Below are 12075 nucleotides of genomic sequence, written 5' to 3' on the forward strand. Positions count from 1 at the left end.
CCCTCCTAGACTTCTCTAAACTCACGTTGAGCTACAATCCCCACAACCATTGAGATGCACTGTGTTGCATCAGCAGGAGGCGTTTTTCTTGGTGTTGTTATTTGTTGGAAAGTGTAATATTTGCACCATATGTCTAGGCTAGTTCCAGCTGATGGGACGGAGGCCACGTATGACTCATGAGTTGAATGTATAAAAATTTCAGCTTTGCTACTGCTGTTTTTGGATGGGTGGTATGCATGGGAAAAGGGAGAGTGGGAGGAAAAGAAATTGTTGGTTGGCTCCTAGGCCTGGAGTTGGTTGTTAGAAATTATAAAAAATGGTGGTTCTGCTCAGAAGACATGGGCATATAAAAGCTCGGAATGCTTAATGCTCAAATTTCCCTAAAATTATATAAATGGAAGTAAACTTTTATTACCATTTGGTCAAGTGTAGCATAACTTGCATTCCTATTTCATTGTTAGTAATGGAGGTATGTGGAGATACACACAGACCTTGAGACAGCTGTTGTTTAATATTGCATACAGGCTAGCAGTTCATCGAGAATAGAGGAGATAAGCCTGAAGGTTGGATCTCAGAAGAAGGCAGTTCTTCATGCACAGCTTTTGTCAATCCTGGTTTGGTTTGAAAATAAAAATCATGGAATACCAAAATCAAAGGAGAGTTGATTCAGGGAAAGGGCAAGGGGATCATCCCAGAAAGGGTGAGGTGACTGCCAGGAAAATGTCAGGTGAATTTCCATTTCCTCATTCAAGTCCAAAGGTGCTGGTTTCTTCCACTGCTGTTAGCAGCTTTTCATACAACATGGAGTATGAGGGATAAGGTGGCAGATCCAATCGGTTGAAGCATGTGTGTGCCCTGAACGGGGAAAAAAGACTGGTGAAGGTGTTTGTTTCAAAGGTACAACTGGTTTGTATGTATCTGTGATCAGTCTGAAGCTATGAAGCAAAAGGGAAGAAAAAGTGAGCACAACCATGATTTTGGACCACCATAAAGCCTTGCAACTAAGAACAATAGTCTTCTAGACACAAATAAACGAGTTGAGAGAGTAGGAAAACTGGACACAGATGGTTTGCATTTATAAGCAAACCACACTAATGTAGAACTGTACTAGCAAATCAGTCAGCAACTCTATGGTTATCAGCTTTATTCTGCAATTGACCTACGAACTTGGACGTGATCTGTGAAGGAGGCAGAAACATAATTATTATTAGAAGATCAAATTCCCAAGTCGCTTTGTCCAGCTCTGATTTCTGGGCCACAGTAAACCATGTGCACTGATGTACACATGCCACCAGATGCCCTGGAATTTTGAGATCCAAAGCTCTGTCAGGCCAGGTGAGCCCTGGAGACAGTCTAACTCTTCTGTTTTCAGTGTGACACAGCTAACCTGACACGGGAATGTTGCATTTCCAAGGACAGCTGAGCTTGTGGAATAGTCTTCCCTGGTTGCCTGGAGCATCCCTGTGCCCTGGGTTCTGCCTTACTTGTCATATCCTTCATTCATCCTTTGGGCCCACGCACGCCAGTACCTGGTTTAGATAAGGAATGGTTTCCCCCACCTTGCTCTAATGCACAGACCAGGACCAGGTCCTGTATCACCTGTATAGGGCTCAGTGGTGAGCCCAAAGGGTCCAGAACAGGTTCCTCCTGTGGAACTTCAAATCACCTGACTAGTTTCTCCCTGTCAGATGTTCTTTGTTTTTATGGAATCTCTGGTTGAGGCCAAGGACTACTTAAGGCAAAGTAGGGAGGATGGGGGGTGGGTGCTGCTCAAGGTTAACTTAATGCCTTTTGCTTCCTAGAAGGGGTGGTGTGTTGCAATGGTGTTTTGAGAAGCCAACCAGCGCAAAAAAGGGCACATTAAAATGAAATAAAATAAAATAATAAAAAAATAAAAGAGAAGAAGATAAAATATCACAAAACAAGTATATATACAAACAAATAAACAAAACTCTAACCAAAGAGACCATTGTCCCTTCATTTGAATTTCATTTGGGATACTGAATTCTTCTAATTATATGATCCCCAGGGAAATTGTATATTATTTATACCTTTGTTTTCAGAGTTCCTGATGAGGCTGATGCAGTGCTCAGGGGGAGGATACTGTTGTGTTTGCCTCTCAACATCCATTCCTCCTTCTCCTGGTCACAGCTCCCTCATTGTCCTTAGGAAACTACCCCCCAAACTCCTCCCCTCACAAGCTCCAACGGTGGGCACAGGATAGTAGTGCATCTGGCCTTAGGCCTCAAGGACTTAACTGAGAAGAAGCATAAAAACAGACCAAGATTAGTAGAGGTCTCAGATTATGATCTAAGATTCCAGTAGGCCTATGTTGACTTCGCAAGAAAATAACTAAAATATGTTACCTAATCTCATTTGAGTAAAAGTGGAAGAGCCCTCAGTAAAATGAGTAGAATGACAATTACAGTGGCTTCTCTATGTTTAGAAAGATTAAAACCAGGACGTACTTTGGGCTCTGGCTAGCTATGCTAAGTGGGGCAGGAAAATCCCAAGTACGCTTTTGAACCTAGCTGAACTAGTTAGGCACGAGATAGGAGCAGACATCATCGTCTTGGTGTTTTTTTTTTTTTTTAACTGGCACTCATGAGTGGAAATGTTAGCAAAAAAATCCCATATCTGCAAACCAAACGAATTCTGTAAAAGGTAATTTCTGGGAATAATCTGAAAGCATTAGCAAATGGCACCTCTTCAAGACCTCGTGTGAACACCCAGAGTTTCTTTATTTTGCTTTTACTGTATTTATCACCAGCTTTGGTTAACTCTCTAAAATAGATTCTAGTTTGTAAACTAGAATGAACGAACACAATCAAATCATGATTCAATTTAGCATTCTTAAATGCTTGCAGTCCTCCAGGTGTGGTTCTGACAGCTCAGAGGACCTGCTTACTTTCCTCCTTGGGCACGGGCCCAGTCTTCCAGGGTGCATTGGGGGTGGTGGAGAAAGCACAAAACCAGGGGCTGGAGGACCTCTAATCCGATCACAGTCTAGCCACTTACTAGCTTTAACACCTTGGGAAAGTCAATTAGTCTTTCTGAGCCTCAGTTTTCTCACTTGTAAAATGTGGGTATTAATAGATGTTCTGTGTACCTCAGGCGTTTGTTGTGAGGGCCAATGTTAGAATACACATACATGCCTTTTGTCATCTGTGATGCAACCATGATTGCATAAGATTCTCTTGATGCAACCACGATTGCAGTTGTTATTGCAGGAACTGTGTCACACCTGTGGGGACTCAAGACCCTCAGCCTTTTTGACAGAAACTACTGGCAAATGAATCACCCTGATCTCCTATTTGTGCAATTGATATTTTGGAACTCCACATGGATCTTTTCAATCATGCCAGGTCAATTTTCACTCTGTTGGTGTTAATCTAGGATTCCAGCATTTTGAGATAATTCAGGATTTAGATTGTGTCAATCACGGTATGATTTGCCCTTCTAATCTGTATCATCTGCATGATTGATCTCCCTGTCTCCTTGATTTTTCTTCCAAGTTATTGATTAAAATGGTAACCAATGCCAAAGATAGTATGCTTCTCCCCAGAAGAGACCCCTTTAAGGCTGGTCAAAAGGAAACAACACTACGAAAAGCAAACAAATCGCTGTTCTCTGCTGCTGGCTGTTCAGCGAGCTGCGAGGCCAGTTTTACAAGTCCTGTCTTCTGTTCACGCCATCTTCTTCCACCGCCCAACCACGGCCTCATTCCTTAGATGGTTCTCACTCTCATCACTACGGAACCTACTCTTTTTCAACCTTCTCAAGAACCTCCTGATTCCCAAATCCAGGGACCCGTTCTCTATCCCCACCTCCTCAAGCTCTTTAAAAGCCTTTGGCATCTTTTCTTCTTGAACATCTCTCTTCCCGTGGCTTTTCTATGGCTTCTCAGTGGTTGTCAGTCTCTCTTCTGAACTCCCAATGGCTCCCTGAAGCCTCCATTGTAGCCTTATGGTCCACAGAGCAGGGCTTCTCACCCTGGCACTGCTAACATTTTAAACTTACTAATTCTCTATTGTGAGGGGCTGTCCTGTGTGTTTGGAAGCATCTTTGGCCTCTACCTGCTGGATGCCAATATCACCTCTCCCGCACAACCGGAAATGTCTCCAGACATTGCTGAATGTCCAGTAGGGGGCAAAATCACCTCTCCCATCCCCCTTGAGAGCCATTCCTATAGAGTAAGCCAACTGCCCACCTTAACCAGGCCTCCCCCTCCGCCTGGGCTTGGGCTCAGTTTACATCTGCAGTGAAGCGTGTTGTCAGAATTCTGTTTGCAACTTTTATACTAAGCTGCCCATGACGCACGGTTCTGTAGTCCCTGGTCCTTACTCCAAGCGTAAACCCCTAAGTTTCTCTGCTCTCCTTATTACTCCAAATGTAAACCCCTAAGTTTCTCTCCTCTCCATGCTGTCTTGTGCTGTGTCTACTCTGACTAGCTTCCATGCTTTTCTTTCCTTTGGAGCCTCTCCTCTCTCCCCTCCCCAGTCCTTGTTCCATAGTAAGGAAACTCTCCCACTGCCTTTCTGGACATGGCCTACAAGTCCTAGCATCCTTTCTCAGTCCCCATGAGTGGAGATGGCCAATGATCACTCTGCCACGTTCTGTGATGTGAATGAGCACTCTGCTCACGCCCCACTGCCAATTCTAGATCATTACTTGTCAATCTGTGATCAAAAATTTCTGTTCCTTTTACTCAGCCGTAAGAAAAGGATGAGATCTTGCCATTTGTGACAACAAATACCTGGAGGGTATTATGTTAAGTGAAATAAGTCCGACAAAGAAAGGCAAATACCAAATGATTTCACTTATATGTGTAATCTAAAAAATAAAACAAAGCAAACAAACAAAAAGCAGAAACAGACCCATAGATACAGAAAACAAACTGGTGGTGGCCAGAGAGGAGAGGGTGGGAGGATGGGCAAAATGGGTGAAGGCGAGTGGGAGGTACAGACTTCCAGTTATGGAATGAATATGTCACAATAATAAAAGGCACAATCCAGGGAATGTAGTCAATGACATCATCATAGTGTTGTCGATGGTGGCCACACTCATGGTGAGCACAGCACAACTTATAGACCTGGGGAATCACTATGCTGTACACCCGAAACTAATGTGACATCCTGTGTCAAGTATACTTCAATAAAAATGAATAAATAAATAAATAAATAAGAGGGAATCAAATGTTTAAAAAATTCCGTACCTTTGAATCTCACGCCATGTAGATATTTCCCCCCATAATTACAGGTTTTATCTGACATTTTATTTCAATCAAATAGGATAGATTAGAAGATATGGCATGTTATCTTTAGGCAAGAAGGTAAAGTGTTGTTTTGAGGGACTTGTATTTCAGACACACACCACACACACACACACGCACACACACACACACACACACAAGTAGATATGCTTGTACTGGGTTGTAATGTTATGTAAAAGGTATTTCTTTCTCTAGCCTAGGGTTAAAAAGTTTGCAAATCAGTGATCTAGATATATCTTCCGTATCTTCTGACCTTCCAGCTAATTACATTTATTAAAATCTCTGGTACACTGCTTAAATCCTTCCCATTTCAGGTGTGCTCACCAGACCGTGTAGTATCTGAGTCCACATGGATGACCTGTTCGATGCCCTAACCTGCCAGCTCCTTGACCTCAACCCCGGTGACTACCCAACCCATCTGATACTGAACTTTCTTTACCAGACACTGTAAAATTACATCCTGGAAACCACTACTCTCAAAGTCCTCCTTCCTAACCCTCCTACAATTCAAGGACTTGAATTGATGTAAAGGTTTTATTTAGCCTGGGCTATGATTCAGGTTTGGTTATGACACTATTTGGCACTCTCATCTGGGAAGCCAGGTGCCTCTCTACAGGGGGAAGATGTGAGAACAGAGCAGTTCCAGAGCACCTCTCCTCCCAGTGTGGGCAGTGTGCAGTGGGGTCACATTCTCTGGGAAGTCCTGGGTTGTCCTGTGTCTGTTTGGCGCTCCTGCTAGCCTCTGGGCTTCCTGCCATCTGCCACGTGGTCTGGCTACATCTACCCAAACTTCTGTCCTTGAAAGTCAGAAGTTACTTCTTTATCTGCACACACTGGTGACCCTTTTGAGGTTCTTGGATCTTCAGAACATGTACAAGGAAGGCTAGTTAAGGGTTACTATCCAGGGGGTCATTTTCACTGTCCTCCCAGAGGCATCTCAGCACTTGCTTCTTGGGACCCTCTTGGCGCAGGGTAAAGTCTCTGCCTCCCCAAGGAATCCTCTCTGGGGTTTGCAGAATGGCAACATTTTTAGGGATGGCTTGGCCCAGATGTGAATAGCCCAATTATAAGCCCAGTGTCTATCTTATAAGCTCTTTATGTGGGTTAATAGTATTCATGTATATTTCTAAAGCTTCTCAAGGGAAATATGTAATTAGACTCAATCTGTGGCCCCCGAATGACAAAAACAATTCCTATTTCCATTTCCTCAATGAATAAAACAGATACTCCTCGGCAGAGTCTTCCCCCTGGGACCCACCAAACTATCTTTCTCAGTCTCATCCCTTATGAGTATCATTTTGGATAGCTTATTCTCCACGCTGGTCCAGCAATCCTTCCTGCTTCAGCTTGGAATTCCCCTCTACTCATTCTTTGACCCTCAATGCTCACCTAAGTGCCACCCTCTTGTGCCATCTCCTCTTCCCAACTCAGTGGGGATTTGGTCTGTAGTCTACATCTTCACGGCACCTTACTTTTACCTTCCTTTCTCAGTGCTCCTCTGATTCCACCTTGTGTTGTGATTTATTACTATTGGGCTGTGTTCCTCCCTAGACTATAAACTCCTCTGGGAAGGTAGATGGTTGTGTCTTAGCCACTCTTCAGGGTACACGTGATGCTGGGGGGAGGGGCAGGCTATCATCAAATGGTGATGCAAACTCATTTCTCTAAAATAAAAACAGACTGTTTCCAAATAACCTCATCTTCCAAATCTATCATTAAACTAGACAAATGGAAATCTTGCCTTTTTTAGCTTTATTTTCTTGCCAGATTTAATTCAGTAGGCTCAGCTATCAGCAGACCCATGCGAATGAGCACTGAGGGTCTGCTGAACAAGTGGGTGAAGCCAGGGCTGAAAATTGTGCCAAGGCTTTAGGCTGTTATTGACCAGCTGGGCATGCACCCTGTTTCCTGGGCCTCCTGATGCTCACTGACATCAGGTGACTTGTCTTCAGGACATTGGAAGGTCTGGGAGATCCGAATGCAAATCACAGTTCAGTAAATCCTTCCATTGGGATTTAGCAATAGTATCTGGGAGGCCATGTGGAAACAGCTGAATTAAATGTGAATCTTCTTTTATAATTAGAAAATATCATAGTTGAAGAAAATAATATGGATCAATCTTTTCTTCTGTTGTTGAGCAGTATTTATTACTGTGGTACCTAAACAGAAGTATCTCTTTAGTGCTCTTTATTTCACTGAGCAGGAAAAGGCTGCTCAAAGTGGCCTAGGAAGGACCCAGGAAGTATTAGAACACATGGCATAGGGAATTCATTCCGTTAAGTTGCCTGGATCCCTAGTGTCTCCTTTACTGCATTTATCTCACAATAATCTCCTTGACAGCTTACTATATAGAAGTCACTGTAGATATGAGATATCTATGGTCAGCATCTGTCTCACCATGAGATACTCATGGTCTTGTCCTCACATGTTTTAAAACATAGTAGGAAAAACGTGACCTGTACATGCACAACCATCCTGCAGAGTATCAAGTGATGTGCTGGGGAAGTACAGATAAAGTGCTGGAAGGGTTACTTTGGGCTTCCAGACTCTCCTCCCACCCTTACCTGGTGAGACATTCCTCCTTACGTTAAATTGGGCTACATACAGATTGGAAAGCTTCCCACAACGGACACATGGGCCATGACACTACAGCCTAAATACCATCAATAATCAAAAAACCACTAAGAATATGGTCTAAATTCACTTGCCAGAGACTCCTCACTGGTGCCTTTCACCGATAACTCATATAACAATAACTTGGGTGGCAGGAAAGAATTCCATCCCAAAGGATCATCCCCCAACGCTCCAATATCAAAGTATGCTGGCCCTCTTTGGTGGGTTTCCTGAAGGCCGGCAGGAGCCCCTACCTGGGGAGAGATGTAATCTTCCCCCACTTCTCTATGCAGAAACGCCGGAGCCCATTGCTTCCTCGGAGGGCTGCAAAACCTTCATAGGGCACGCTTGATGTTCCCGTGACGAACTGAAGTAATCTCAGTCTCTGCTCATTATTGAAGCGCTCCACGGCAGCCCAGAACCAGCGGATCACAAGATGCCCGTCGTGATAACCTGGATGGAGCGGAAGGAGGGAGAGACAAGGGAGGATGTGCAGAGCGGAGGAGGAAGGGAGAGAGGTGACATATACTGCAGGTGTGATGAGAACCGAACAGTTGCTGTCAGTCTGCCAGTTTCTCTAACGATGGCCTTCACACAGGTCTAAGACAATCTGCGCAACTAGGTCAAGCTTTATAGCAAAAGCAGATTTAGAAAATAGATATTTTATAAAAAGTTTTTATGCTCTGAGGGATGTCCTCAGAGACGTCTGCTTTCTATGTGAACAACTGGGACCCCACCAGCCATTTTCCTGCCTCATGTAAATGAGAAAAGGTGTGGCTAGAGATCCTTGGGACCATAAGAGACAAAACCCTCTATCAACCCAATATTTCAATGTATTTTCTCTGTTCTGATGTCTTAGCCCTTGGTAACCACATACTGTGGGCGAGCCTAGGACTTAAGAAGGGCTGGAGGTAAATGGCAAGCTCAGTGAACAGAAGATGCCCGCGTGTCCAGTAGCTGCTCTCAGGCCAGTCGGACCAGTCGGGCCACTGTCCCAGCACAGTTGGGAGAGGTTGGGTCAACCAGTCCAAGCAAATGATTCACCAGTGCTGTAAACGCAAGAGGCACTCTGACACGGGAGAAATCTATGTGGGCTGGGGTAGAGAGAGGGAGGGGAGGTGTGCGTTGAGCCTGGGAAGGCTTTGTGTGAGTGGACGCCAGGAGAGATGGAGAACAACAAGAACGAGGAAGAAATATGCAGGGAACAGCAAGCCGACTAGTGCAGAGCGGGGCCTGGGGAGGGCCAAAGGGAAGCTCACTGGGGGCCTTACTGGGCTGTAACAGCCAGGCAGAGACCCTGGGACTTGCCACCTGAGGCCGGCAGTGGTCATACCATGCCGGGAAATGCCCAGTGGTCCCACAGATGCTCCTCAGGCTGAGTATACTGGGGAGAAGAGGGAGGCCGAGGTGGTGGACCTCACTCTCTCTCTGTGGTTTTGATTGGTTTCTCTGTAATATTTTACAGAAAGAAATGGTTTTGAGCCTAAAAAAAAAAAAAAAAAAAAAACTTTGAAAAGCCTTTTCGTAATAAGGAGTTTGTTTTGTGGGTAAGGAAGTGACCTGGTGAAAATAATATTTCAAGAAGACTAGTTTGGCAGTGTGAAAGTAAATAGGTGGGAAGGGTTAGAAATAGAGTTTGGAAAAATCACAGAACCACGTTGCGGGAAACCGAGATCGAAGGGAACAGGGCTGCAATTCTACAGGAAGTGGGACACACTTCCCTGACAGCAGGTAACCGAGCTCAGGAGCTGGCCTCCAGGGGCCGGTTCTCAGTAAAGCATCTACATGGAGGGAGGCCAGAGACTATCCCAATGGGGGTCACCTGAAGGAACATTCAGCATCGAAGTTACAGGAAAGCCTGTTATGAGAACCCACTTTGCACAGGTGTTGAAGTAAGGCCAAGATTTTTGTAGTCTTTAAAGAGTGATGGAATATATGTTATAAATGTAGATATAAAATGGTTATTATTTTATATTTATATTACATATATATGGAAAAAAATATATATGTATAATGGAATATTATTATTTTTAATTTTTTATTGTTTATGTTAATCACCATACATGACATCATTAGTTCTTGATGTAGTGTTCCATGATTCATTGTTTGTGCATAACACCCAGTGCTCCACACAGAACGTGCCCTCCTTAATACCCATCACCAGGCTAACCCATCCCCCCACCCCCCTCCCCTCTAGAGCCCTCAGTTTGTTTTTCAGAGTTATAATGGAGTATTATTTAACCACAAATAGGAATGAAGTATGGAGACACTACAGCATGGACAAACCTTGAAACAGTAGGCTAAATGAAGGAAACCAGACCCAAAAGGCCACAAATTACAGGACTCTTTTTACATGAAATACCCAGAATAGGTAAGTCCACAGGGATAGAAAGCAGATTGATGTTTGTCAGGGCTGGGGGAGGGAGGAGTGGGAGGAAGCTGCCTAATGAGTAATGAGCTTCCTTTTGGGGTGAGGACAATGTTTTGGAGCCAGCTAGAGGTGGTGGAGACACAACATTGTGAATGTACCAAACCCCACTGCCTTGTTCACTTTAAAACGGTTAATGTTACGCTATGCCATTTCGCCTTAATATAAATTTCTTTAAAAAACAGTGAACTGTGTGTGCGCTGGCCTGCTAGCTCACCTCCCCGGTACTCCGTGTTATTCCGCCAGTCGTTGAGGTCGATTTCCGCCGTGCCAGCTATCACTAGCTCCAGCTCCCTGGCGTCGAACACGGAGACAAGCCTCGAGTCTACGACCTGAAATACAGATTAGGCTTCAGGTCCAACCACATTGAAGTTATATTCCTTATTATTACTTCTGTGGTTTTACACTGGGAGACTGACCATCATTTCCAACTTTTTTTTCTTTCTTTCTTTCTTTCTTTTTTTTTTTTTTTTACCAATGTACCATCATGTTTAAGTTCAAAACTGTTGACTTAAACATTCTGAAACACAACCCGTTGATGAGCTGGGAACTCAAAGGCCCCAGGGTTTTCACTACCTCTGATACTCCCTCTCAAAATGTTATGAGCAAATCCGACTTGACTTTCTCTGTCACATTGAAGTTTCCAGGTTATCATTGCATTTTAAAGGCAAAAGGTCCAAACACTTTGAAGTGACTTGAAAGCTTTTACTATTATCATTTCACTTAAAAGGTATCCTCTCTTCCATGACTTATTTCCTAGATATGGGCATTCTATATTAAAACAACTGTATTTCCCTTCCTTTCCAACTCTGACTTATTTCTTAGAAATGGGCATTCTATATTAAAACAACTGTATTTCCCTTCCTTTCTCCCCTCAGTTCCTTCCTCCCTCCTTCAAAGATCTGGAAAGACCTCCTTTGCTAGGGCTCTGAGCTCTGACTTTATGCTTTGTTGCCAAATATATCAGGCACAACAGAACAGCTCCTCTGATCAGACTAGTGGTGGATGAGCCCGTGAGCCATGTTGTTCTCCATTATGGGCAGGGAAAGAAAACCTTCCAAGACCCAAGCCCTGAGAGAATATTTACAGTGCCTTGTTTCTAAATTGCAAAAGGTTAAAGGATGTCAACATTTGGTACACAGGAAGCTGGCAACTGTCCCTTCCTCTTGATTTACTGCCTTAGTATGGATTATGTGGCACAATGTGACACTATAACAAAAGAGAAATCTAGCAAGAGTGGACAATGTCCTCCAACACCTTAACTTCACTTATTTTTATTTCACTGAATGAAAGGAAACACAGCATGCACATATCTTGACAGGAGATACTGAATGTTGTCATATAACACCGGGGCCACAGCAACACCATTTTTGTGAGAGCATTTTTCACCTACCACCAGAGTTAGGTTTCCCAGAGAACTCTGACCCTTCTTTCATCTGTCCCAAGTGTGTCCTTTTTGCAATGTGGTGACTGGAGCTGAGCCCTTTGCCTGCCTTGGTTCTTCTTCTCCGCGCCGCACCCCCCCCCCCCCGCCACAAGCTGTGTTGGTAATAAGGGCCCTGACTGCGGCCTGCCTTCCTCAGCTGGGCCTGGGTCTCACCTCATAGAAGCCCCTCACCAGGGCCTCAGTCTGCTGTACCACACCGCGTTCCACCCGCCACTTCACCATCCTCTCGATGTATTCCTTCTTGTTCTTCTCAGTTACCTGGGTGTTGGCTCCTCCAGATTTTAATTCCCTTTCTGTTACCTTGTGGGGAAACAG

The 12075-nt window shown here is 44.2% G+C and overlaps 1 protein-coding gene across 3 annotated transcripts in view; it reads right to left on the reverse strand.

The window, feature by feature from the left end:
• Positions 1-743: 743 nt before the first annotated feature.
• HECW1 (HECT, C2 and WW domain containing E3 ubiquitin protein ligase 1) overlaps positions 744-12075 on the reverse strand; it is a 430092-nt gene continuing 418760 nt past the window's right edge. For all 3 annotated transcript variants that reach the window (XM_088018231.1, XM_088018230.1, XM_028108920.2), the window contains 4 exons: positions 11914-12060; positions 10531-10645; positions 8140-8338; positions 744-855 (listed from right to left, as the gene is read on the reverse strand). In XM_088018231.1, coding sequence (XP_087874357.1) covers positions 744-855; positions 8140-8338; positions 10531-10645; positions 11914-12060 — 573 coding nt within the window. The remainder of the gene's footprint in view (positions 856-8139; positions 8339-10530; positions 10646-11913; positions 12061-12075) is intronic.

This window comes from Eumetopias jubatus, unplaced genomic scaffold, assembly GCF_037043125.1.
Source record: "Eumetopias jubatus isolate StellerSeaLion01/CBP00866 unplaced genomic scaffold, mEumJub1_p1.0 scaffold_14, whole genome shotgun sequence".
NCBI classification, from domain to species: domain Eukaryota; kingdom Metazoa; phylum Chordata; class Mammalia; order Carnivora; family Otariidae; genus Eumetopias; species Eumetopias jubatus.